This window comes from Dipodomys merriami, unplaced genomic scaffold (assembly GCF_024711535.1).
Source record: "Dipodomys merriami isolate MVZ:Mamm:240054 unplaced genomic scaffold, mDipMer1.0.p SCAF_72, whole genome shotgun sequence".
Lineage (NCBI taxonomy): Eukaryota > Metazoa > Chordata > Mammalia > Rodentia > Heteromyidae > Dipodomys > Dipodomys merriami.
The window spans coordinates 915,922-941,579 of NW_027206313.1; the positions used below are offsets into that span (position 1 = coordinate 915,922).

At 44.9% G+C, this 25,658-nt stretch overlaps 1 protein-coding gene and 1 long non-coding RNA gene across 2 annotated transcripts; one reads left to right on the forward strand and one right to left on the reverse strand.

The window, feature by feature from the left end:
- On the forward strand, positions 1–7,414 carry LOC138818157 (uncharacterized). The gene is made up of 4 exons (XR_011368993.1): positions 1–68; positions 484–560; positions 1,383–1,440; positions 7,173–7,414. It is a non-coding gene; the product is annotated as an uncharacterized lncRNA (long non-coding RNA).
- On the reverse strand, positions 2,067–24,691 carry LOC138818155 (dimethylaniline monooxygenase [N-oxide-forming] 2). The gene is made up of 9 exons (XM_070009081.1): positions 24,596–24,691; positions 24,115–24,252; positions 14,042–14,230; positions 11,147–11,309; positions 9,627–9,769; positions 9,123–9,322; positions 7,409–7,764; positions 5,836–5,908; positions 2,067–4,619 (listed from the first exon to the last, which is right to left on the reverse strand). The coding sequence occupies exons 2-9, from the start codon at positions 24,244–24,246 to the stop codon at positions 4,268–4,270; spliced, it is 1,608 nt and encodes a 535-aa protein (XP_069865182.1). The 5' UTR covers positions 24,247–24,252; positions 24,596–24,691; the 3' UTR covers positions 2,067–4,267.
- Between the last annotated feature and the right edge of the window lie 967 nt (positions 24,692–25,658).

Consider the following 25,658-nt stretch of genomic DNA (forward strand, 5'->3'; position numbering starts at 1 on the left):
CGGAAGTCTCGACGGCGTCTATCCAACCTTTCCTCCGTCTCTTCTTCCCACAGGATCAGCCTTGCCTTGTGGGTTGATGACTATCACAATCTTATCTTCTCTCTGTTTTCTCTCACACATGTATTTTCCTGAATAAAACCCTTCCGTGTTTCACCTCACTTTGGCATATGACCTGGAGGAGGTAGAAGTTGTCCCAGGACTTCTGGTTAGTTTCATGGATGGGTTCCCTGGCCCGGGGTGGAGTGCGTAAGAGTGAGTTCAGTGTCAGCATACCCCGCCCCGGGGAAGACCCCTGCTCACCTTCCCCGCAGTAGCAGCCTCTTCCAGGACAGATGCCCGGTTTTAAGGAAGCAACTTCCTCTGGGTTCAGCTTTTTTTTTTTTCCTTAAACATTTTTATTAGTTGGAAGTGTTGTTTGCAATTTTACTGCAGATCAGTGTTTTGAATATTATTTTAAAAATATGTTTGCTTTATTCTCTACAGAACAAGGGCACCATGTGTGACTTTCAGTAGAGAAAGCAGAAGGAACCAGCATGGAGAGAAGGGAGTTAAAATGCCAGGTCAGTACAGAGGACTCTGAAGAGGAGAGGTCGCAGTGGCAGGTGACCTTATGGAAAAGCAAACATTTAGTAAACCATAGCAGGAAGCATCAGAGCCAAACGGAGGGAGGAATTTGACCCCCAGGAAAGGAAAATGTTATGGAGTAATCCCTGAAACAGTTTTTTTTCTTTTTTTTTTTTTTGGTGGGAGGGGAGAGACTCCCAACTCTTAGTAGTTCCTAAAGTTAATGTGCACAGGAATCTTTTGGGAATAGATTTATTTGTCTCTGCAGACTCCAGCAGAGACTGACGAGGCCAGTCAGTTACTGCTGCATTTACAAGAAGGAGCTTCTGTCAATAAGCTCCAGCATGGGGCTGGGAAGGTGGCTCAGTGGTAGAGCACTTGCCTTGCATGCATGAGGCCCTGGATTCAACTCCTCAGCACCACATAAGCAGAAAAAGCCGGAAGTGGTGCTGTGGCTCAAGTGGTAGAGCACTCGCTTTGAGCTGAAGAGCTGAGGGACAGCGCCCAGGCCCAGAGTTCAGGCCCCCACGACCGACAGGAAAAAAAAAAAAAGCTTCAGCATTATTCTGTGAATCATAATTTGAAACAAATGATCCCAGACAATATGTCTGGTATGGATAGTTTTATATTCAGGACACCATCTAGAGTCAGAGAGAGGGTGGTCTGAACGAGGCTTGCTTTCTAGGAATGAATTATTCATGCTGTTCTAAAGGTATCCAGATATTCGGGGGAGGTTTCAAGCGATTTGTAAAGTTATTCAAGGTTATACATTTGTTTCATAATAATGTTTCTTTAATGACACGCTTTCTTCCCACTAGGTTTCACATGAACCTGACAAGTGTCTCTGAGTCTCTGTACCGAGAAGTAGACGCACAGGTACTTCACGGGTATTTCCTGCGTAATGGTTATCATTCACTGGAGCTAGTTGGGAGAGTCCATCAGAACAATGTCCCACGGGTGGTCTGGCAGGAAAGCCTCTCTAAAATGGTCAGATGGAGATACTTTAGGCTTGTGTGCTGCAGAGTTGCTGCTTCCCATACTCAGCTCTACCACTGATAAATTAGGGGGTGTGGCCAATGAAATTATTAATAAAAACAGATGATAGGCTGGATTTGGTCCATAGGCAGTAAGTAGTTTCCTGACTTTTCTAATAAGGCTTGATAATTTCTAAAGTTATGATTAACACAATGGATTGTAAACAGTCTTTCATATTTGGGAAAGTAATTATTTTTTTAATCAAGAACTAAAACTATATGCACATTTGGGAGTTTTAAAGGAATATTTATTTATTTATTGTGGGTCGTAGGGCTTGAACTCTGGGCCTGTGCTCTTCAGCTCAAGGCTAGCGCTCTACTGCGCAAGCCACAGTGCCACTTCGGGTTTTCTACTGGTTTATTGGAGATAAGGGTCCCACGGACTTTCCTGCTTAGGCTGGCTTTGAACCGTGATCCTCAGATCTGAGCTTCCTGAGTAGCTAGGATGATAGGCATGAGCCACTGGCACTTGGTCTAAAGGAATTTATTTATAAAATAAAGAAATTGAGTATAACTGGAACAACCGTGTAATTTTAATGAACATTAAAGAAAAAGTTCCCCTTGGTAGAGAGTGAGAATGTGAAGGGAAGAAGGCAGGCTAAAGTTAAGAATGATGCTCACACAGGCTTGAGAGACCTAAGGAAGGAAAATCTGCCTTACTGTTCACCCTCCTTGTTAGAGGTTTTAGTCTGGTTTCCCAAACCAGTGCAACTTGTCTCTCAAAGCCTAGTTTATAGAAAGAGCATAGCCGAATGTTTATGGACAGCGTTTATGGACATTGAATTGCTTGTATCTTATTTTAGTCTTCTGTTCCAAGGAAATGTTTGTCTCTCCTAACTGATACGCTTTCTTTTATCAGATGGCAAAGATCAACATTCAGTTCAGCATTTTGGCCTGGTGTTCTGTAAGGCTGGTGCTACACACAAGGCTCAATCATTATGGTTCGTCTACTTGGTAGATAGTACTTTTCTCTTCAATTCTTATTTTTTCAAAATGTCCATAATTATCTTTCATGTTGTCGTTGAAACAGTTTCAGTATACTGCCCAAGTCAGCCTGGGCGCTGGATCATCCGGGCTGGCCTCAAACTTACAATGCTCTCTACTCAGTCTTGCCTAGTACTGAGGTTATAGGCAGAGGCCTCCATGTTTGGTTACTTGATGGTTATCTTTTTTTTGTTTTGTTTTGTTTTGTTTTTGGTTGGTCATGGGGCTTGAACTCTGGGCCTGGGTGCTGTCCCTCAGCTCTTCAGCTCAAGGCTAGCACTCTACCACTTGGGCCACAGCACCACTTCTGGTTTTCTAGTGGTTTATTGGAGGTAAGAGTCTCACGGACTTTCCTGCCTGGGCTGGCTTTGAACCGCCATCCTCAGATCTCAGTCTCCTGAGTAGCTAGGATTATAGGCGTGAGCCACCGGTGCCCGGCTGACTCAATGGTTATCTTAAGTGTTAATATCTAGATATCTTTCACTGTAATTTCCTTTAAATGAATATTTTGGCCTACCTGAAATATAAACCAAATATTATAGATAAAATCAAGTAGTTCATATTTCCATGTAATGTAATGAGCCTTCAAAACTAACGTGCTAAAATAAATGATTAGTAAGTACTTTATTTATAGTAGATGTCTTATAAATAAGTGTCTTGTGGATGAAGTTATAACCTTCAGTTCTAAAGTCCATCCATCCTGGGCTCCAATTTGAGCTTCATCTAGGATTAGACATGTGATTTTGTACTTGTTATACAACTGCTCTGAATCTCAGTTTTATATCTGTAAAGTGGGTATTACAGCTGTTTTCATCTCAGAATTGTTGTGGGAAGCAAAATATAATATATATGATGTATATACAGCACAATCTGGCCTATGATAAGCATTTCACATCTTATATATCTATTATCTATGTTTTTAAGCTATTATGACATCATTACTTATATTCTTATCTTACTTATTTTATATTCTTACTTATATTCTTTTTCTGCCCCAAATGTAAGCAATGTAACTATTTTCTTAACTTATTTGCTTATCAGTGAGCTTTATACTTGTTGTATTTGTCATTTATAGGGTCGTTGTTTTGCTTAGTAATGAGGCCCTCCAGTGTTTTTGGTTTGGTTTGGGGCAGGGTTTCAATCCTCCTGAGGGCTGAGTTTACAAACGTGTGTCACCACCACTTTCTGCAATTCAGTGTTTTTTAGTGATCCTAGCCAATGGCGCACAACAGCATCTGAGATCTATCAAATAGTAGAATCTCTAATGATAATGATAATAATAATAATAGGACCACTGCTGAGTACTTTGTGCAAGAGTTTTCAATACCTTAGCGCTATTAAAATTGTTGGTAATTTACACTACAGATCTTGCTTTTCATTCTGTGTAATTCTATCACATAGCTCAAGCCCTATCCAGGCTGAGAGTGCTATTGATCTGGGCGGGGCTTATTTAATTGTACTTTTCTCCAAAATTAATCACTAATTACCTTGAGGGAAGGGTAAAATGGCAAGGAAATAATTTTGGTTTTACATGTAGACCTAATTCTCCCATTTCCCTACAATTAATCCTTTTACTTGTCTTTCTAACGTGAACATTTAGAGTTAATATTATTTCTTGTAAGCCTTCTTTTTCTTTAAGAGGTACTGAGAAAGTAAGAAAGCCGAAAAAGTGGTTTGCAGACAGATCAGAACCACTGAAAATGGAAAAAGAAGGCAACAATCAGAGTGAAAAGCCCCAGGACTTTCAGCAGGAAGGGAGAGGGGAAGCGAGATGAGTGTTTTAGAGCCCGTGTCTTTAAGGGCTTTAGGATCCGTTGCTTCTGCGTGAAGATGGCGTTCCTAGCACCTTCCCATTTCCCAGGCCCGACCAGCCGGTACTGATAGGAGTTGCAAGGCCCAAAATAGAGTTTCACAGCCAACTTGGGATCTTTGAACAAGAGAGAGGTGATGTCTGGCTTTGCTCCTATCTCTAAAGCGAGCTCATCCAGGTAGTCGACGTAATTGGTCTGCAGTATCTGGCTCTGGCTTTTCCCAAACCTGAATGAAGAGGGCGAAAAAGACATATCATAAAATGTTCTCACTTACGTAAGAATGTAAGGCCCTCACTAGCAGTTGAGAAAAGTGGAGGGAAGTACGGATGGACGGATGAATCGCTGTAAGCTTAGCCCCGCAGGAGGCCCTGACTCAGATGGAGAGTAGGCTACAAACTAGACATGGAAAGTCTTGAAAATGAAACTCTACTGATCTAATTATATTGAGAACTTCAATTGGCATGGAAGAGTCATGCATCTGCTCTAAGTCTCCTGGCAAGTATATAGTATGTGAGGCTTGCTGCAGAGATTCCTAACGCACATTACAATGTAGCTCGGCGTTTTCCGCCAAGGAGATGCTTCATATCAACATGTTAAACGAGTGAATACCTTGAAGTTGGGATGGCACGGAATAGATATTTGGTATATGCTGGATGAGTTAGACTTTGAACATGGGGGGTTAACTCTTATGCAAATGCCAAGGCCCCAAAGCCAACTTGCCAGGAGTATTTTGTCATTGTTGTGCCACTTTCCACCTCAGCAAAATCACAAATCCTCCTCACACTCAACCCCTCTGTGATGGGTCTCATGGGCACCCCAAGCCAACTTGCCAGGGATATTCAGGCTGCTGTCACCACTACTGCCCATTTGATTCCCTGGTTAGCAAGCGTGTGGGTGACCTGGGAAGATGGGAAATTGTACATGAACATCATTTACATCTGGAATTATATTATTCCAAGGAAAAAAATCTTCTGATTAGACACAATTTCTGCCTTTAAGAAATCAGTTATTGGGGCTGGGAAGGTGGCTCAGTGGCAGAGCGCTTGCCTTGCATGCCTGAGGCCCTGGGTTCAATTCCTCAGCACCACATAAGCAAAAAGAAAAAAGCCGGAAGTGGCGCTGTGGCTCGAGTGGTAGAGTGCTAGCCTTGAGCTGAAGTGCTGAGGGACAGCGCCCAGGCCCAGAGTTCAGGCCCCACGACCGGACCCAAAAAAAAAAAAAAAGAAAAAAGAAATCGGTTATTAAACTAGCATCATCTAGGAATGCCACAGAAATGCAAATTCCCAGTCTCATTCATGAAACTTCTGATTCAGTTGGGATGGGTGTAGCTAGGCTGCGTTTTAATAGACAGATAAGTGGCTTTCATAGATAGTTAGATCACCATACTTTGAGAAGCACCTCTACTCTATGTAAATAACTTTTTTCCCCCAAAACATGCTTACAGGTCGGTTCTTTTTTCATTTCTGTTGATAATGTCTGCCATCATAGTGTTCTTTGAGGGCAGGCTACACAAGCCTAGAAAACAACAAAAGAAGTTGTTTTGAACAGTGTGTCATTATATTACCTAGTTGCTTGTTTTGAGAATTAAAAATCTGGCTATTTAATCATTCTATATCAGATCAGACTGTTTGATTATTGAACTCCAGGGTAAGTCTGCCATGGCCTTTACTGATGTTGCCTGCAAACTCAGTCTACAGCATGGTCTGCAGCATTAAGTAGATCGGACTAAGAGAAGAGGCCAGGTCTACCTCTCCAGCATCTCTTCAATGGTTGGGAGCTGTGCTAAGTGATTTGGACTCCGCTTTGGAGGTCCTAAGACCCTATGAGACAGTTTCCTGTTCAAGGTGACAAGATCAGGCTTGAAAGAACTGAAAAGATATGTTTGGCTATTGAATTTAGGGAAATGAGCTCAAGGGCGGGAGACCTGATAGTTAGGAAAACCAAGTAAGAGGCCGGGGAAAGAAGTAAATGCAGTGAGAGTTGAAACTGGGTCCAATTAAGGATAGGTTCTGGGGCCAAAGAATGTGCATCGGTGCCAGAAGCCTTGTGCGTGTGCCGAGCTCCTCTCCTGTACACAGTGTCCCTGGGCTTCGGGCAAGCTGAGCAATGGCCAGGCTCCCAGACAGCCAGCACCTCAAGTTTAAGCAATCCTAACCGCCTCTGTCATTTGAGGCTCTGTGCTTTCTGTCCTCAGGACTGCGTCTGTCCCACTGAGGACCCACGTGGAACTCGATAGGGCGTCCTTATCGCCCTCTTTCACACTGAGCCCATCATTCGGTCCTGCTAGTTCTGTCCTTCATTATTTCTCCTCTGCCTGTCCCTGTTGGCACCTGGGAAACAGGAGCTCCAAGGAGCCTCCCCCCCCCCCCTTTAAATCTGTTTCACACTAAGGCGCGAATAACCTGGCTGAATATACATGTGGTCAGGCCTGCTTCTTACTTACACTCCCTCACTGGGGGCCACTGGCTGAAGAGCTTTCTGAAATGCAGATTCCAGGCCGTTAGGCCCGAGTTAATTCAAGAGGCCAAATTTGGGAAGAACCGACTTGCATTTCAGAGACTCGGATCCTTCCCCTAGCACACCATTCCTGTCAGCCTTCCCACCTCAGTCCTTCCTGCCACGCACACCGCGCTTCCGCAGTGCCGTCGGCAGCTCCCAGCGCACATCTTGCTTCCGTGCGTTAGCTCAGGTGATTCCTTTTCTCCACCCGAAAAACTCAACCACCTGCGTGCTCTCCTGTCATCCTATTCGCTAACTACCTTTTCACTCCTTCTCACAGGAGTCTCACAGCATCTGCCAAACCTTGTTAAAACAACCGTTACCATTCCTCTCCGCATCGCCAGGCCCCAGCACAGGCTGGGGGGTCAACGCATTTTTAGGTGATAGAACTGAACGCTCCGAGGTAGGGAAACAAGTCTTCCGAGAGGGCTGAAGTGCCACGTAGATGTTCGCAGAGAAGCCTCTGAACAGCTTCATAACCTGATAGGGATTTGCGAGGTTGAGCTGCCCACTCACCTTTGAAAACCCTCGTCACCCAGCGAGCCTGAAGTTCCACAGTTGGGAAAATGGAACCGAGGGGCTGGATGAGACCGATGCAAGCGAGGGTGGGCTTCTCTAGCTGAGGGGGGAACATGAACTTATACAGCGACACCATGTTATTCTCCACGCTGACAAGAGAATCTTCAAGGAAAGGGAACGAGAAAGTATATCCTGTGGCAAAGACAATGACGTCAATGTCCTCCTCCACGGTGTCATCCTCAAAAATGGCGGCAGTTTCCGTGAGCGCCTTTATCCTTGGCTTCACCTTGATGGCGCCATAGAGGATGCGGCTCGGAAGGTCATCATTCAGTATGGGTTCTTTCATGAGGTACCTGAGGTTCACAGGAAAAATGAAAACATTCAGAGCTGTCACTGGAGAATCTTGGATCCTCTACATATTTCTAGGGGAAAATATTTGAAAATTAAGGTTTTCTTGGACATCCATAACACTCTGTCTTGATCAGTTGGCCTGGTCCTACCTTATTATCTGACTTTCTTCTCATGCCACACAGCTCTCAGTGAATGAAGGATGATGTTGGGTGAGGTGTGTGAAAGGTATTTGGAAGAAGAAAGCATCCCCAAGCTTAGACACATGCTAGTCCTATGGTGAACTTCTCAGTGTGCTGGCAAATAGTATCTCCTTGATACTTCTACCATTTTTTTTTTTTTTGGTTATTACCTTTCATTATTTTGCTGATTTATGTAATCCCTATCAGATCAGAAAAAAAAGAAGGGAAAATGCACCATATTAACCATGAGACCTACTATAGGATCAGTATGAAAATGAATTTATAAAATTAGGCTTAGTGACATTGTTTATACGATGTCTGTGGCGTCTGCATTTGTGGTAGCGGGGATGGTAGAATGAAGTCAGCTTGTAGCTTGGGAGTTCTTTCTGTCTCGTTCTCAGGTTTGTCATTGTTCTCTCCTTCCAAGGGTAGGAGAGTACATTTTTCCCATAGCACATCTCAGTACACAGCAGTCACACGACTTTTGGTAAAAATTCTAAAGTCTTTTTTTTTCTTTTTTTGAGGGAGAGAGGCTGTTATCAACTAAAGAAAATAAACATCCATAATGTTTGCTTGTGCTTATTATTTCAATGAGGTGTAGCTTGAAGATCAACAAATACTGGCTTTTGGGCAGAGAAAGAAATATGTTCCCAAAAGCTGCCCGTGGGAAGAGTCCTGTGGTTTGTGGAGTAAGGAAAACAAACTTGTCACATGGAGAGTTATTCACTCTCCTTCACCTCAGAAAAAAGTCACCATCTTTTAAAGTCTTAGAAAGTTCTTCCTATACATCTGAGTTCTTCTTTCTGGAGCGGCTTATTACACTTCCATTCTATACCAACATTTTGGAGACAGAGTCTCACTGTTTAATGCAGGCTGGCCTCACTCATGATTGGCCTGGCTCAGAGCCGGGACCAGCCTCACTCTCATGATTGGCCTGGCTCAGAGCCGGGACCAGCCTCACTCTCATGATTGGCCTGGCTCAGAGCCGGGATTACAGTAGTGTACCACCATACTCAGCTTTACCCTACCTTCTTACATTCTTATTCTTAAGGATCCATAGAATTCAAACTCCATGGCCTATGTGGTACGTGTATTTTTAGAATTTGAACTACCTTTTAAAGAGAGGTACCTATGGTTTCCTAATCAGTATTCCATTTAAACAAAAAGCAAAATAACTCTACTTGTTTTGAGGCTCAAGCCCATAATTTTCATGGTTGAACCACTGATTCAGCTGCTGTTCCATCATCCATTTGACAACTGTCCGGGGCAGGACATTTCGGAGCATGGAGCTAAACCTAGTGTGGAATACCATGTCCCAGGGGTAACCGTCTTCCGAGATTCTGCTCATCACCCAGGAACCGTGTCTGGTGCTGATAAATACCTGGAAAACAGATGCAGTGAGCGCAGGGTCCCCGTGGGGAGGACGCTGCCGTACGCATGGCTGCCTAGAGTCGGCGGAGGCCTCAAAGCGAAGTCTGCCTACTTGTCCTTGCCCTGTGGTCACTTTGCCCTCACAGACCGCACCCATGACTCCCGCATTGCTGGAGGAACGCTACTGCAAAGCCCAGAGAACTTCATGGAGACGGGGGACAAGGTTGGGGCTAATAAACTTGGGATGCCCCAATCGCTGCTCCTCCTCCTTCCCTCCCCCCCCCCCAGCAGAAGCTAAGCAGAGAATACTTCACCTGAGCGGCCTTCTTGCTCAGCTCAGCAGCAATGTCTGCAGCCGAGTTTCCTATTCCAATCACCAGGATGCGTTTCCCCTCAAATCCAACTGGGTGCTTATATTGGCGACTGTGGAAATACTGACCTTTGAACTTCTCAATACCTGCGGAGAGAAGAGGAGAGGAGGCTATGAATGTTCAAACCAGCAATTATGTCAAGCATTTCCTTTGGGGGGGGGGCAAGTAAAAAACTAGATATTGTGCATATGGTACATACTGTAGAGAACCAGAAGTGCATATATTTATTAGAGAAAAGTACCTGTTTTTGATGAGAGTCAGAAGCTGAATTCTAATTGGTCATTTCCTTATTTTCGATTGTCTAATGTCTCTTTTGATTTTGCCTAGCAAATATTTTTTTTAAAAAATCATGAAAGTATGTTGTTGTAATTGTATACTAATTAGACTGACGCCATTGTGAGTTTACCATTGCAAATTAAAAAAAAACATATGAGGAGCCAAGTAAACAAAATGTGTAGAATGAGTAAGTGAGTAACATATTGGTGGTTAATTGCATATAAACCTGTGTTCTTTCCTAATGACTACTTTCATGCTTCCCAGAAAAGCGTGGTTTCTTAAAGCATTTGTCTTTTGGGCTTGAGTTAGTTGAAAGAACCAGCAAAGAATTGTTGGTTAAAATACAGTAACGCGGCCAGCAACAGTAGCAGCATCTGGGAGCTCGGTAGAAACACAAATCCTTCAAGAGCTATGGAAGCAGAAATTCTGGATGGGGCCAGCATTTTGTGTTTCTTTTAAACCTTCCAGATAGTTCTGTGTATGGAGCATTAATTTAGACGCAGTCCTTGATTGTATATTAAAAGTAGTTCAGCAAGCTTTTATGGTCTTAGCTCTACCCTACAGCGTTTGAATCTCTGAGAATGGAGTCGTAGCTGATAGGGCTTTGGACGCACCAAATGTGGTTCCGCAGATGTGAACACCGTGTTGGATATTTTCCTGAGGGCCCTGGGTGGAAATGTGCTCTGAGGGAGGGGGCTGGGAGCGTCGGGCTGCAGAGACTCCCTGCCGTTGCCCTTCCGTCCCTGTGCTGTGGCTCTGAGCCTAGCTGCCAGGAATCCTCTCTGGGAATCCAGAACTGTGGGTGTGGCTCTATGGAAAAGGTCCGGAGGATGCTGCACATTGGCGTGCGTTTGGAAGGATAGAAATGGGCTAGGGTGGGTGTGTGGGTAACAGATTCTCCAGCAGAGAACCGGTGTGCGTGAGAATTCTCAGAAGTTTGAGGAGAGACTCTGGGACCCTGGAAGGGCTCCCCGAGTTCTCCGTACAGGAAGTCCCCACGAGGCCATGGGAACCAAGATGGTGTTCGGATTGTATTTTTCTTTCCAGCTCTGTTCAACCTTCGCTGCTATCCCCGGTCACGACAGTGATCCCATCCGCCAACTCAAACGGCATAGGTCTGTAACTGTATGTGTTTGGAGACCCACTTCAATAAGCTGAGCGCCCCCCACCCCCACCCCAGGCCTCACCTGGAAATGAATCCAGTGGAATGTTGGGTATGATGTGGTGACCGCTGCAAACCATGACCGCATCGAAGACCTCGCGTCTCTCCTGGCCATGGCTCTGGGTAACAACCTCCCACTGGCCAGAGGATGGGAAGTCGGGGAGTTTCTTCACACTAAGGACGGTCGTCTTGAACAAACACAGAAAAGGCTCTGCTCATTACTCGAGCATAGCGTGGGTCTTGTCTGGGGCTTGGAAACAGCAATGAATAAAGTGTTATGTCCAACTTCATTTGGTTTCCTTTTGAGTGCATTGCAGGCCCCTGAGTTCAAACTCTACCAAGTACGTCCTTTTCAATCTTTGGTGGGCATAACTAAGTATCTGCAGCTGCGTGCAGAAGAGAGGATTCAGAAGCAGAAATCGGAATGTTCAGGGTGCCAAGTACTGAATAAAGACTGGAGTGAGAAAAGAAATGGAAGACAAGTCTGGCCAGTGACACAAAGTAACGTCAGTCATTGCATGGGTTAAATGTTTTTCAAGAAGCTTTTCTATGTCCACTTCTGTGTGAGCTCTCAGGAAAAGATTTCATGTGAAACTCTCCACAGTGTGACTGGCCTATTATTAGATCTCTTGAATAGTCGTGGTTAATATTCATTATTTTCCAAACAGTACATCACATTAGCAATACAGTTCACGATTTCATCTGAACCAAAGAATTCGTCAGCTCACTGATTTGTTAAATCTAGTTCACTCTGGAGGTCCATTAGTTTTCAAAGGGGTTTACAGACATTTCCTGTGTGCTATGATCAAGAAACAATGTCAGCCAGAAGCAAAGCTTGCCACACTTGTAGAGAAGTATCATATACCTTTTCTTGTTTGCAAGCATTTGGCTCTCCCTGGTTTGGGTAAGTGTCCCCGAAGGCCTGTGTGTTGAGGGCTTGGTGTTCTTCCCATGCATTATTGAGAGGTAGAGGAACCTTTAAGAGGTGGAGCTTGTTAGAGAAGGTTAGTTCCTTGGATCATCCCCTTTAAGAGGATACTGGGGCTCCACCATGTGTTATCCGCCATGATGCTCGGCTGGCCACAGGCCCAAGACAATGGGCTGAAAGACAAGCGGCCGCGGATGGAAACCTCTGAACCTGTGCGCCGAAATAAGTCTGTTTTCCTTTATTAAACTTGATTATCTCACGTGTTTCCCACAGTGACTGAAAGCTGACTTCTCACAGCCAGGTTTTCAAAGCCGTCATATGCTATTTCATTATTCGGAGCCAGTGACTTGTAGAGCCGTCTCCATTTGAGCATAGCATGAGGGACAGCAGCAGAAGGCAGGGAAAGCACTGGGGAGCATGGGGGCAGGTCCCCGCGGAGGGTTAAAGACGCAGGTGCTGTTTAAAGTGTGATGTCAGGACTACTGCCTTTGGCATCACCCAGGAGCTTGCCAGACTCAGAACTCACCCAAAGCCCGTTGCGTGAGAATCCATGTTTTAACAAGCTGTTCAGGGAAGTCGTGTCCCACTAACTCTCAAGAAGCGTTGAGGTACAGCACATTATCTCAATGAAGCAACAAGCCTCTCTCTGTTTGCCTAGGTTTTTCATTGGGTGGGCCTTAACATCGATCACTTGTGCCAGTCCAGAGATGGACAAGTGGATATGAGTCTTTCAACCCTCTTTCTCCTCCAGAAAACAACAGCGGCACTAACACTAGAGAAATACCTCTCTTCCAATTTTAATATATATGTAAGGTAGTGAGTGCATTTAAGAACAGATGCTATAATTACATCTCATAGGAAGAAAGTATGTTTGTTAAGTAGATTGATAATAAGTGGACAAAGTCCTATCAGAGCTTCTGGTATAAAGAAGCTGTCCTTTATAGGCTATATCTCATAGGAATTGGAGGGATGCTGCACTGAGGAAAACTGGACATTCTAATAGTATTTAAAGAGACTGCTATCAAAATCAACTATAAATTAGTACAATGCAAGGTTGGTGCATATGCAATTAGAATTAGTAAGAAAATAAAGTATGGTAAAAAAAATGTAAGCCTTACTAACAGAAATGCTCCAGAAAAGGATTTAAAATTTATTTTCTATGCAGTTACTATTTTTCAGAGTGTAGGTTATTGACAAAACATAGCACATTTAATGAGAATATTATGATTTTTGTTGTTAGTTTTGAACGTTAAGGAAGAGGTAATCTCAAGTGTATTTCAAAATGGTCAGATCACCTGTATGTTGCTAGAGATTTCACCAGAAAAACAATTTGCAAAATTTACTTCCTCGTGCATCTGAGATGAATAGGAAGTAGCAAGTTTTTTTTAACACAGTGAAGAAATCTCATTTCTATACAGAAGTTAAAAAAATAAAATATAGGGCTGGGAAGGTGGCTCAGTGGTAGAGCGCTTGCCTTGCATGCTCAAGGCCCTGGGTTCGATTCCTCAGCACCACATAAGCAAAAAGAAAAAAGCCGGAAGTGGCGCTGTGGCTCAAGTGGTAGAGCACTAGCCTTGAGCTGAAGAGCTGAGGGACAGTGCCCAGGCCCAGAGTTCAGGCCCCACGACCGGACCCAAAAAAAAAAATATATATATATAATTTCTTTACATATATTCTCTCAAGACTGTGAGGCTAGGAGAATTTGCTGGAGGGAGAAAATACTAGTTTAAAGGCAATTTGTCATCGATCCATCATTCAAACCTTGAATGTTGACAGATGATCTTCTCATTTGTGTTAATACATATGACAACAGTATCAGAGGCAATGGCCTGACGCTTGGGGTTCAGTATCATGCTCCTATCTTTCCACAAAGAATTGGAGCAGGGAGGGCAGTTTGCGCACCGTTCCTTTCATCATCAGTGTAACTTTTCCATTCACATGCAAACAGAACCATCATAGAGAGACCCATCCTCCACCTCCCAAATATAATACCTGGAACTGGATGTATTTGAGAAGATCAAACTTTTTTGCAAAAATCCTGAAGTATTCTAGGAGCTTAGAGTTGTGCAGGAAGTTTGGGAAATCCTCCGGCATCGGGAAGTCGCTGAAGCAGGACATTTCCTTGCTGGTATTGGTGATGACGGAGTGATAGATGCTTGCTCGACCCTCTTCCACATGTTCCTAGAGGATCAAGCAAGACAATTAGTGGCAATCAGCTCTTTACAAATGATGTGGCTCCTGGCAATTCATACCTCCCAGCTCTGAGGGATGGGCGCTCTCTCTCTCTCTCTCTCTCTCTCTCTCTCTCTCTCTCTCTCTCTCTCTCTCTCTCTCTCTCTCTCTCTCTCTCTCTCTCTCTTTCTCTCTCTGTCGCATGACTAAAATATCCAGGTAGGCAGAAGCTCTGCTGCTGAGCCCCATTGGCTCTGGTTATTTCTGCACTCTGATCAGTCTCCCTGGTCTGGTCTAGACCACAATTCTCCTATTATTTCTTTTTTACTGTTGCTGGGATGACAGATTGGTATCAGCATGTCCAGCCGTTCTAGTTGAGACAGAGTCTCTTCACTCCCAAAGCTCCTTCAGCCTGCTTGGAACTGAAATCCTGCTAATCTCAGGTTTGCTAGGAACAGTTAACATTATGGATGTGAATCAAGGGCACCTGACCTTTTTTCCCCCTGCCCAATCTTTAGTCAAGATTCCTTAGGTTTTTGAAAATGCCTAGTAGAAAGCAAGTCGCAGTGTGGTGTAGCAGGAGAAGGTTGGCCATTGGATCTGTCTCCTTTAGAGGGAAGTCTGAGGTAGTCTGTGCCCCTGGGCTTCGGTTCCCTCATCTCTAAATCAGGGGCGTGCCCAGTGGCACACCCCAAAATATTATAAAAAGAGGGAGTTTTTGTGATTGCGTTTCCTAATTGTAAGGCCTCGCCACACCCACTATAGGTACTGAAGCTGAAATGTGTGCTCTCAAATCAGGTCCTTTAAGAGCCATGTGCCCAATGCCCAGTATCTTCTTCCCTCAATCCTTCCTACCTCTTTTTCTCATGGGTTCATGTATGCATCATTCATTCACTCATTTATTTTATTTTACTTTTTAACCAGAGGGGTTTAGGTCATTACCATCTGCTTAGGATGCTGCACAGGGTACTGTGTAACTCTAAATAAGCTTTGTCTCTGGCCTAAATGGGCTTTTAATCTACAACACACATGCCTAGCACACACCACTTACTTGTTTGCTCACTCATGCTTACCCTTGGCTTTTTCCAGCAGTGCGTTTCACTTTTTTTGAATCAGAATGACAAGGTGGTGAGAACTGTGTTATCACCAACAACTTACCGGCTTTCTAGGTAATTAGACTTTACTGTGGTGTGTATTGGTAAGTATTGAATCCTAAAAGAGTTCACAATAAAGCATGGAGATAGAAATAAGTTTCTGGCTTCTATACAGGCATACAAAGATCTGAACTTTGGATGAAAAAAATGGCATTTTTTTTTCTTTTCAAACACTAGCTTCAAATTGCATAATAGCAGGGTCAAATAGATGTGTAAACTTTTTTCTGGTTGTTCAGCATGACTGAACACAATGTCCTTGGCAGGACTGATGCCTGCGTTTCTTATCTAACCAGCTTCTCAAAATGGGAACTATTTCATTAGAAATACTGCTTCCCTCCCCCACATCCCCAGATCATTTTGTGAATAGTTCAGGGCCTTGACGACCCTACCGAGTGGACTGAGTCCTTCACCCTAAGGTTCCAGGACTGTGGACAGGTTACCCGACCCACTTCCTTCATTTCCCCTTGTAAGACGTGGCTCATGAATAGCTCTGGCATCCAGGAAGTCTCTCTGTAAATGCGCTTAGCACGATGCCTACTTCAACGTATATACTCTGTCTGCCTCTCTCGCAATTGCTGCCATTAAGCGTATTCGAATTAAACTCACCGAAGCAGCCATAGTATTCTGCTGGCGTGAGAGTGTGATCTATAGCTGGAACTTGGGTCCTTTCCTTGTTTTGTTTTCTTTCTTTCTGAGTCTTAATAAATTGGCTTAACATGTGCTTGGATTTTTCAGTCAGGTCAATCGTCTGGGGAGCTGAGTCTGAGAACAGAGTCTAACTTCTTAGCCTGTTGAGTAATCTTAGGGCCAGGACAAAACTCTTCCCTGGGGTTTTTACTTGTGGTTTCTCAGCAAGCACTGATGTCCTCATGGCTCCTTCTGAAGTGAGCGGCCATCTTTGTGGTTGGGCGGATAAACCGCAGTAAGAGGTTGCGTGGCCAGGGTATGGGTCAGGCACATGCCTGACTGATCCTAGCTCATCAGGAGGCTGCTTCAGAGCCAGCCGGGGAGGATGTCCACGGAATTACTCAGGAGGAGCTGGAAGTGGAGCTGTGACTCAAGCGGTAGAGAGCTAGCCTTGAGCAAACAAGGCTCAGGGACAGCACCCAGGCCTTGAATTCAAGCCCCAGGACCAGTGCATGTGCACACACACTCGCACACACACGTACCACGTGCACATATGTGCACACATGCACAGGCACACACATGCACACACAGAGTTGTCTGTCTGGGGTGGTAAAGCACCACACAGGACCCCCGGGGATGGAGGAAGGGGAAGACAGCCTTTGTCTCTCAGAGAACTTTATGATCCTGGGAAATCATAATGGCTTAATAAGCAAAATAGATATCAAATGCTATCCAGCCCTGGTCCCAAGCTTGGACTTCGGGATGAGATGTAAACAGTATGAGTTTACATCTAGCTTCACGTGCCATACTATTTCATACTGCTCTTGAATTAAAATGGATGTGAGCATTGAATGAGAAAATGAAAACAAGAGAGAAGCTTCGCAGGCCACCAGATACAGACAGAGAGAAGACAGAGAGGTGCCGCTTTCAAATGGAAAAATCCAGCCCACATATTTATGTAGATGACTAATGTAGCCTAAGATGATATTATACATGAGTACAGATAGTCTGAATTTGTTTAAGATTATATGTTAGAAGACTTTCCTGACTCAAGTTTAAGATGGCAGAAAACTAAGGTCACAGAGAACTGCTTTGGTCTTTCTGATCTTTTGAACTTTGTCTTTGGCTCTATTAAAATACAAAGTTTGTAATTATAACCTCTTTGTAAATAATAATAATAATAATAATATGATGATGATGATGATGATGGCGATGATGATGATGATGATGATGGAGTTTGTACAAAACTAAATTGTCTGGTCCCAGCACTCAGGAGGCAGAGTCAGGCCCAGCATGAACTTGCAGACCAGGCTGGCTGTATAGCAGGTTTGAGGCTAGCCTCTTGGGTAGGGATTTTCATTTGTAACCCTCTCCCCCTTTCCAAAGTACAAACTCTTTGACCATAAGAACTATTTGTTTATGTGTACGTCTGGAGTATTACAGTCAGCAGTCAGTACATTGTGGAATGAATAGAAGCCCCTTTATCTCTTCAGTAGAAACAAATGACATGAAAATGAGGGTTGAGTAGCCTAGCAAAGGAAGAAAATGGCATTGCTTATATGTGCTATAAACCTTCGTCTATGTAGCCAGCCACCAGTGGCTCACACAATCCTAGCTACTCAGGAGCCTGAGATCTGAGGATTGTGGTTTGAAGCCAGCCTGGACAGACAAATCAAGAGATTCTTTTCTCCAATTTACCAGTAAAAGTACTAGAACTGGAGATGTGGCTTATGTTGTAGAACACCAACTGTAAATAGATAAAGCTAGGGAGAATGAGAGCCCTGGATTCAGTCTTAATACTGGCACAAAACCAAATTATTAAAAAAAAAACCCTCTGTTCTGTTTTATGCAGAAAATATATGTTTTTTCTTGTAATCCTAGCTACTCACGAGGCTGAGATCTGAGTTTATAATTGTACAAGTAAACAACAACAACAACAATAATAATAAGATTCAGGATTACAGTTCAAAGCAGGCTGGGCAGGAAAGTCCGTGAGACCCTTATCTCCAATGAACCACCAGAAAACTGGAAGTGGCGCTGTGGCTCAAATGGTAGAGCACTAACCTTGAGCTGAAGAGCTGAGGGACAGTGCCCAGGCCCAGAGTTCAAGCCCAATGACTGATACAACAACAAACAACTTTTTTTTCTGATCATATACTAGAAGTTTTGTTCTAGTCTGTGCATGAAAACATTACCTATTTAAAAATAGGTAATGGAAAATCACTGGAAGTATTTCTGGATATTTAGGAAGAGACCAACAGGACCATAGTATTACATACTTGAGTGTCTGGAGAGTTATATATATCTCCTAAGTGTAGTTTCCCTAATTAGGCAGCAGAGTGAAAAAAATCTGTTACGTTGCCTTGTGCTGTGATAAATTTTGAGAACTTCTTCAAGTAAAACTAGGCTGTTATCTCCTCTGGGAAGGAAATGGCTGTGCTCTGAGGGAAAGCCTGCCTCGCTCTAAGAACAGGGCATCATGAACACAGGCCAAATAACACAGAGGAAGGCTGTGAGGCATAGCAGGGATCCAAGTGTGGGCTCCTGGCCAGTGGAGATGGTCTCATGGGAAGCCTCTTTAGGTGATACACCGGGGACCTGCTTCACATTTTATATTATTATTATTGTTGTTGTTGTTATTTTACAGAGCGCCTATATGGAGCCCAGGTTAGCCTTAAATTTGAATTGCCTTTTTTTTTTTTTTGTCAGCTGTGGGGCTTGAACTCTGGGCCTGGGCGCTGTCCCTCAGCTCTTCACCTTAAGGTGAGAGTTCTCTACCACTTGAGCCACAGCACCACTTCTGGTTTTCTATTGGTGTGTTTAGAGTCTCATGGATTTTCCGGCCCAGGTTGGCTTTGAACCATGATCCTCAGATCTCAGCCTCCTGAGTAGCTAGGATTACAGGTGTGAGCCACTGGCACCTGGCTTGAATTTCTTTTGCTTCACTCTTTAACATGCTGGAGTTACAGGTGTGACCCACCACCCTCGGCTCTCAGGCACTCGCCACCCTATTTTGAGATTTTTTTTTCCTGACTGAAATCCTCCTATTTATATCTCCCTCTGAGTCGATGCAGACGTGCGTCTCCACACACCCAGTGTTTTTGGTTGAAATGAAGGTTTCAGTTCCTTTTTGTATGGAGTAGCTTTGAACGGCAATCCTCTGATCTGTATCTCCCAGGCAGCTGGAATTACAGGCATGAGCCACCATCCTAGCTTGATCATTTGTTGTTGTTGTTGTTGTTCTGTTTGTTTGTTTTCTGGAGACCAAGTCTCATTATACCCCAGGCTGACCTTGAACTCAGTCCTCCTGCCTCTGCCTTCCGAGTACGGGGACTGCAGACGCCAGTCCAGCATGATAGCAGCCTTACGACCAACATTCTAATAATGCTGCAGGAATTTCACGGTTGGCCATATTTCTGAGTGCTTCACAGCAGAGACAAAATTGAAATTTCGTACACACTCTTGTTGACCCAAGCTCAGAGCGACTAAGTCCGATTGTCTGTCTGCTTGTTTATCTTCTGTTGGTGGCGGGTTCCAGCGTGAGGCCTTGGGCCTGTGGGCTGCTGTTCCCCCACCGAGCTCTGCGTCCAGCCCTCTGCGTATGGTTTACTTTGGATATCCTGTCCTTCCTGGGTGTGTGCCTGATCCAAACCTGCCTGTTTTAGCTTCTTGTCAGGCACGCAAGGCCGAACCCCGTTTCTTCCATTAAGATGGTGTCTTCGGGTCTTTTCCGTCTCTGTTGGCCCGTAGCCATGACATCCGCGCGCAGCCTTTGCACCACCCGAGAAGACCCCTTGCGTCGCACGGCCCCGCCGCTGGGCCGGAGGGCATCCCACACGCTGCTGGCCCAGGCCAGCCTCAACCTGCAATCTCCTGATCTCAGCCTCCCGGTATGCAGGCTTGCAGGGCTGTGCGGCCAGAGCGTGGGTCCAGACAACGTTCACTACACACAAAGGTGAATTCATCTAAATAGAGCTAAGAGAAAACTACTCTCACAAGGATAGGCTAACAATGACTTGATCGTTAATTGTTCACACAGAAAAGAGCCCCGAGTTTTAACTGACCCCCAGATAAATATGTGTTGTCGGTGTCATGTGAAGGGAGCCAGGCTGAGACGTGACAGCTCAGCACTGTGCCTCATTTGAATATTTATCATTCACCACTTGAGGCTGTACGTGGGGCATGATAATGGATAAATAAACAGGAAGTTAGCGTGAGTATAAAACAAGATAATGTGCATAACAACTCTACAGATTCTAACTTTGCAGACACTCGCTTTTATTTCTCGAGTGCTGCAAAACAGCGCCACGTCTCCCGTGGAAATGCAATATCTAAGCCAAGAGAGGTATAAGCCACAGTGGGAAATCGCCAGGCCCGTTGTTTATAGATTCGCGGAGGGCAGTGACTGCCTGGACCCGCCCTCTGTGGCCCACCGCAGTGCCCGGGACACTCTTCCTACTTTAAAAAACCTTGAATACATTTAATGTATTTGGAGTCACATTTTACAGAGACAAATGATATTTCAGATTGGCTCCAGGGGAAAGATTCTGTGGCAGGCAGAAATCTAGACATGATTAGACGAGAATAATTAAGATTACTGACCCATTACACCCTCCCAAGCTAGAAAAGCAAGGTATACTGGTAATTTCCCTGTGGATACAAAGTATCAAGAATAACAAAGGAAGAAGGGCAGGTAAATGGCTGGAAAAAGAAGTCCTGTTTTCCTTCCTTAATACCTCAGTCACATGAAGAACTATGTAGACATCCAGTTTAGTTCTTTGTCTATCATCTATGTTCCCTGGGGCGAGTTCATCCCCCCCCCCCCCCCCTCGGCTTCTATCCACAAAGGGTTAAGAATTGTATAATCCCCAAGCCTGGGGTAAGGATGCAGAGCTAGCCGCTCACCCCTGCCATGTCCCCCCAAAAACACCAGGGGGTGCTGGAGAGCCTCTGAGGGGGGCATTCAGTATCATCACAGCTGGCCTTGGTTCACAGATTTCAAAGTTCTGTTTAGTTTAGTTTTTAACTTGTCAGAGTTAAGACACTATGTTGAAAATGAACTTTACAACTTGGGGTAGTGGAGGAGGTAACAGTGCTCGAAAGGAAATGGACCTTGCTCACGTAACTGTAGCCCCTCTGTACAGTGTCTTTACAAATTATATATATATTAGGTCTATGAAGTTGTCTTAGAATTGTGCACACACAGAGAAATGAATGACTAACTCATTTCCAGACGGATTCTGGAACAGTCGAGTTGTGAAGAGGCGAAGTTCACCTGAGGTGAAGGTAGCGGGCCCCACCCTCGCGTCAGCCCCTCCCCACACCAGGCCAGGCCCATCTCCTAGCCGCCATCAGCCTCAGCCGGTTTGCTTCGGACAGGTTTCACTCTGCAGACACTGCCTTTGAGTGCAGACACTCTCTTACGGTTCTCTAAGGGGCGTCGTCTTGAGAGAGGCTTGTGATGGGATGTTGATCCCAGGTTCTAGACAAGGTGTATTTAACCCCTAAAAACCCAACGAAGCTCCGTGAATTCAGGTTTTCACTCAACTTATTCAGTCCATAAGAGAGTATTCCTAACACCGAAATTCCTGATACTGGGAATTGGCTCATGAAATGTTTGGGACACGAAGTAATTTCCTGGAATTCATCAAGTCTCACTGTTGCCAGATTGCTCTAAGTAACGCTTACTTCTGCCAATAGATACGAGATAATAAAATAAGGGACCTTGGCTTTTAGATACTGAATCCCCTCATGAGTGAGGAGACACGGCAGTGATTTATTATTGAATGGAATTGGTTACAGTGTCTTCATTCTTTGCGTTGGGACCAAAGCACACCCCAGCTGCCGTCTGTAATGACCCGGAACGGACAGACGTCCTTGGTTTCCACAGGAATCACCCCTGGTTTCCTCACCCTCTCACGAACCCAACCACTGATTGTTAGTAAGAAACAAAACGACTCAAGCTGGTTTTTTCCTTCCAGTTTTGTTCTTTGCAAAGCTACCTAGCTCAGATAATCCTCCATAAATTCTCATAAACTCTGTTTAGTTGGATGAATCTCTCACTTGGTATTTTCACCATCTTTGCCAAACTTGTCTCAACATAGGATTTATCTGAAATATATACTAGAAGTCTCCAGGAGATTTTTTTATTCTGCAGGCCTGGTAATCCATCTTTAAAAATGCTGTAGGAAAGCCGGGTGCTGGTGGCTCACGCCTGTAATCTTGGCTACTCGGGAGGCTGAGATCTGAGCATTGCAGTTTGAAGCCAGCCTGGGCAGGAAAGTCTGTGAGACTCTTATCTCCAATTAGACACACACGCACAAAGCCAAAAGTGGACTTGTGGCTCAAATGGTAGAGCATTAACCTTGAACTACAAAGCTCTGGGACAGCACCCAGGCCCTGAGTTCAAGCCCCATGACCAGCTCAAAAAAAACGATAATGGTCATATACATTGGGGAAGGCTAACACAAAGGAAATCTTTCTGGGCTTGACCTTCAGCTTGAAGAGCTGAGCACGCACGCTGGGTGACTTTGCCTTCCTCATGGCTGGTCTGTCTTCAGGAAGAACCTTGGATGTGCTCTGCTAACATGGGAATCTGCTCTTCACAGAGCTAGATACATTCCCTCCTATGTGGAAGATACTCAGACTTACCTTAAGCACAATTATGAACTTACTTCTCTTGAGTGCTGGACTTAAAACTTTAACCTCTCCAAAGCAGGAATGAAGGCTGGGTCATGGTTCTAAGTAGAGACTTAGTTCTTGGAGTCATATGGGTCTGGGCACGAATGCACATTCGTCCAGCTATATGGCCACGAATAATTCACTGATTCCTCCCTTATTTTCTATTTGCATATGTGTATAAGATAAAGAGGTTATGCACAATTAACCCCTACAGAACTCTATTAGGAGTCAGGAACTACTTTAAGCTCTTTACATGAATTATGTCACTTAATCTTCAAAACTACACTAGGAGATAATTAATTTTCTGTTAAGGAAATTGAGTAACAAAGATACAGGGATGCAACTAACTTGCCCAGTGTCTCACAGGAAGGAGGTAGCAAGCCAGTTCACAGGACGGTGGGGAGGAATAATTATAAATCCTTGGCAACTTAGTTTGAACTCACAGCCTTGTGTTTGCTAGGGAGGCGCTCTACCGCTTGAGCCGTGCCTGCGGATCTTTTAGCTGTTGTTATGTGTGTGATAGCATCTTACTTCTGCAACTGGATGTTCTGGTCCTCCATCCTTCTATTTCTACTTCCTGCATTGCTGAGATGACTGACAGGCATTTTTTTATTGTAATTATAAGCTTTCCCCCCCCTGATTAATCTTGTACTGTTGAAGTAGTTACTGATGGCTACTTATTTAAGTAGTTGTACAAAGGGGTTTTCATTCCACATGTCAGTTTGTAAGCGATCAGCTTTCTGTTGGCCGAGATGGGGGCCTTGCAAACTCTTTCCTTGGGCTGGCCTCTGACTGCAAGCCTCCCCATCTCAGCCTCCTGAGTAGCTAGGACCACAGTGGTGAGCACCTGAAACAGTTGCTGGCTGAAACGATTATGCATCTTTACCACTGTCTACGGATCGTTCTGATTCTAACACAAACGCTGAAGGACAGCTGGCATTATGAACGGAGTGCCTTAAATTATTAGAAAACATTGAATGAAGAGTTTCAAAACAGTTGTGCTAGAGTACAGCCGGTAAAGCTCCGGACTCGAGCACGGTTTATTTGTCAGAAGTGAGGAGGTATTTCCTAAGGAAAGCACGCGGCCCACCAGCTGAAAGAGGAATGGTATCTTGAAAAGAATCCCTGTTAGTTCTATGTGGAAAATTGGTCTGTGATATGAGTATATGCTCTGAGTAGTGTCTCAGGGATTGCTGAAACGCCATTGCTGGGTACAAAAGAAGAGATTCTTTACATGCCTGGACTGGCCCACCGGGCTAGCACAGTGTCGCCAGGGAGGGAAAGGTGCTGCTCACGGCCTCTATTCCTGCGTAAATACACCGAGCTACAAGCGAGTGGAAGCTGACAGCAAGGTCCCTCGCTGCTCGCTGTGCCCCGGCAGACAGCAGCACCAGTCCCAAGAGGAGAGAGAGGGAAAGAAGTCTGGCTTACTTTGAACCTCCACAGGCCTCCGATGTCTTCCGTCCTCTCAAAGCAGGTGGGTTCAAGCCCCTCCTCCACGCAGCACTTCAGAGAGATGAGGCCGCTGACTCCGGCTCCAATCACCGCCACCTTCCTGGCCATTGCTTCCTGTGGAGGAATCAGCCCGGGTCATTGCTGCTTCACCCAGGCCCAGCTCAGAGAGTGCTTCGGTCCGTCAGGCTTTCCCAGCCGTCCCAGTGATGATCCAGTCGGCAGCACCACTTTCTCTAGCCAGATCCCACTGTCTTTTCCCCTTGAGGCAAGCTCAGTGACCTTCTGCGCCCCACTGAGCATCTTGTGTTCAGTGTCTTGGTTTTACATTAAAAAGCAGCTCATCTGACAGAGCCGACCCATTCAATGAACCAGTGCCAGGGACCAGAGCCAAGGCTGGCCACGTTCTGGAGAGACCTGAGGTTTTCCTGCTGAGCCCTTTCCCCGGCGATTGCCTTACCTTTGCTTTTCCTCTCTGGCGCCGTCCCTTGGGTGGAGTTGTTTCTCTGTCAGTTGTGTGTGGAGGCCGGAGTTTTTAAGGGATGGAAGCGGCTGTGAGAAATGGGAGGAGCTTCTCCTCCTCCCTGCTCTGCCAGTAGACCTCCAAGGATTTTGCTAGAAGGCCTGAACTCAAGCAAGAGTCTCCTGTCCTGAGACGAAGCGTAAGTGTGGAATGTGTTTATGTTGACAGCGATACACCACACACCGGGCACACAGATGGGTTAAGACATTTTTTTTAAAAGAATGGAAACAATAACTGCATTAGCAAATTGGTAAAAATGCGTGAATAAAAAGAAACGAACATCCTCCCTAATCTGACCACCAGGGAGAAATCACAGCTAGGGTTAACATTCCAGTATGTTCTTACGACAACTTAATCATAACACACACATTCACAGAAACAATAGTGCCTCATTTTTGACTTGAGTTTTTATCCTCCATTGTGCCAGTAACTTTTGATCTAAGGAAGAATTTCTTTTTCCGCCCTAGGGAGCAGAATTCAGGGTCTCGTGCATTGCACGCGAGGCCGCTGCCTGATACCTGAGCCATGCCCCGCGCCTGTCAGTGACTATTTATGTTCTCCAAATTTCTGTGATGGCTGGCACTCACCATCATGCCTGGCTATGTTAACACATTTTGTGTGTGTGTGCCGGTCCTGGGGCTTATAAATGGAGCCTGGGTACTATCCCTGAGCTTCTTTGCTCAAGCCTACCCCTTGAGCCACAGCTCCGCATCCAGCTTTTTGGTGGTTAGTTGGAGATACGTCTCATAGTCTTTCCTGCTCAGGCTGGCTTCAAACTGCAACCCTAAGATCTCAGCCTCCTGAGAAGATAGGATTACAGGCGTGAGCCCCCCCCCTCCTCCCCCTGCTCCATACTAATGCTTTTAACAGTTGCCTGAATCCTGTTGAGTCGATGGTCACAGTTCTCCTGTCTGGCGGCAGGCACTAAGTCAGGAGGCTACAAAGCCCTTGTATAGCTTGAATGTCGTCAAACTGATACAAGCAAAGGACTCTGTACCAC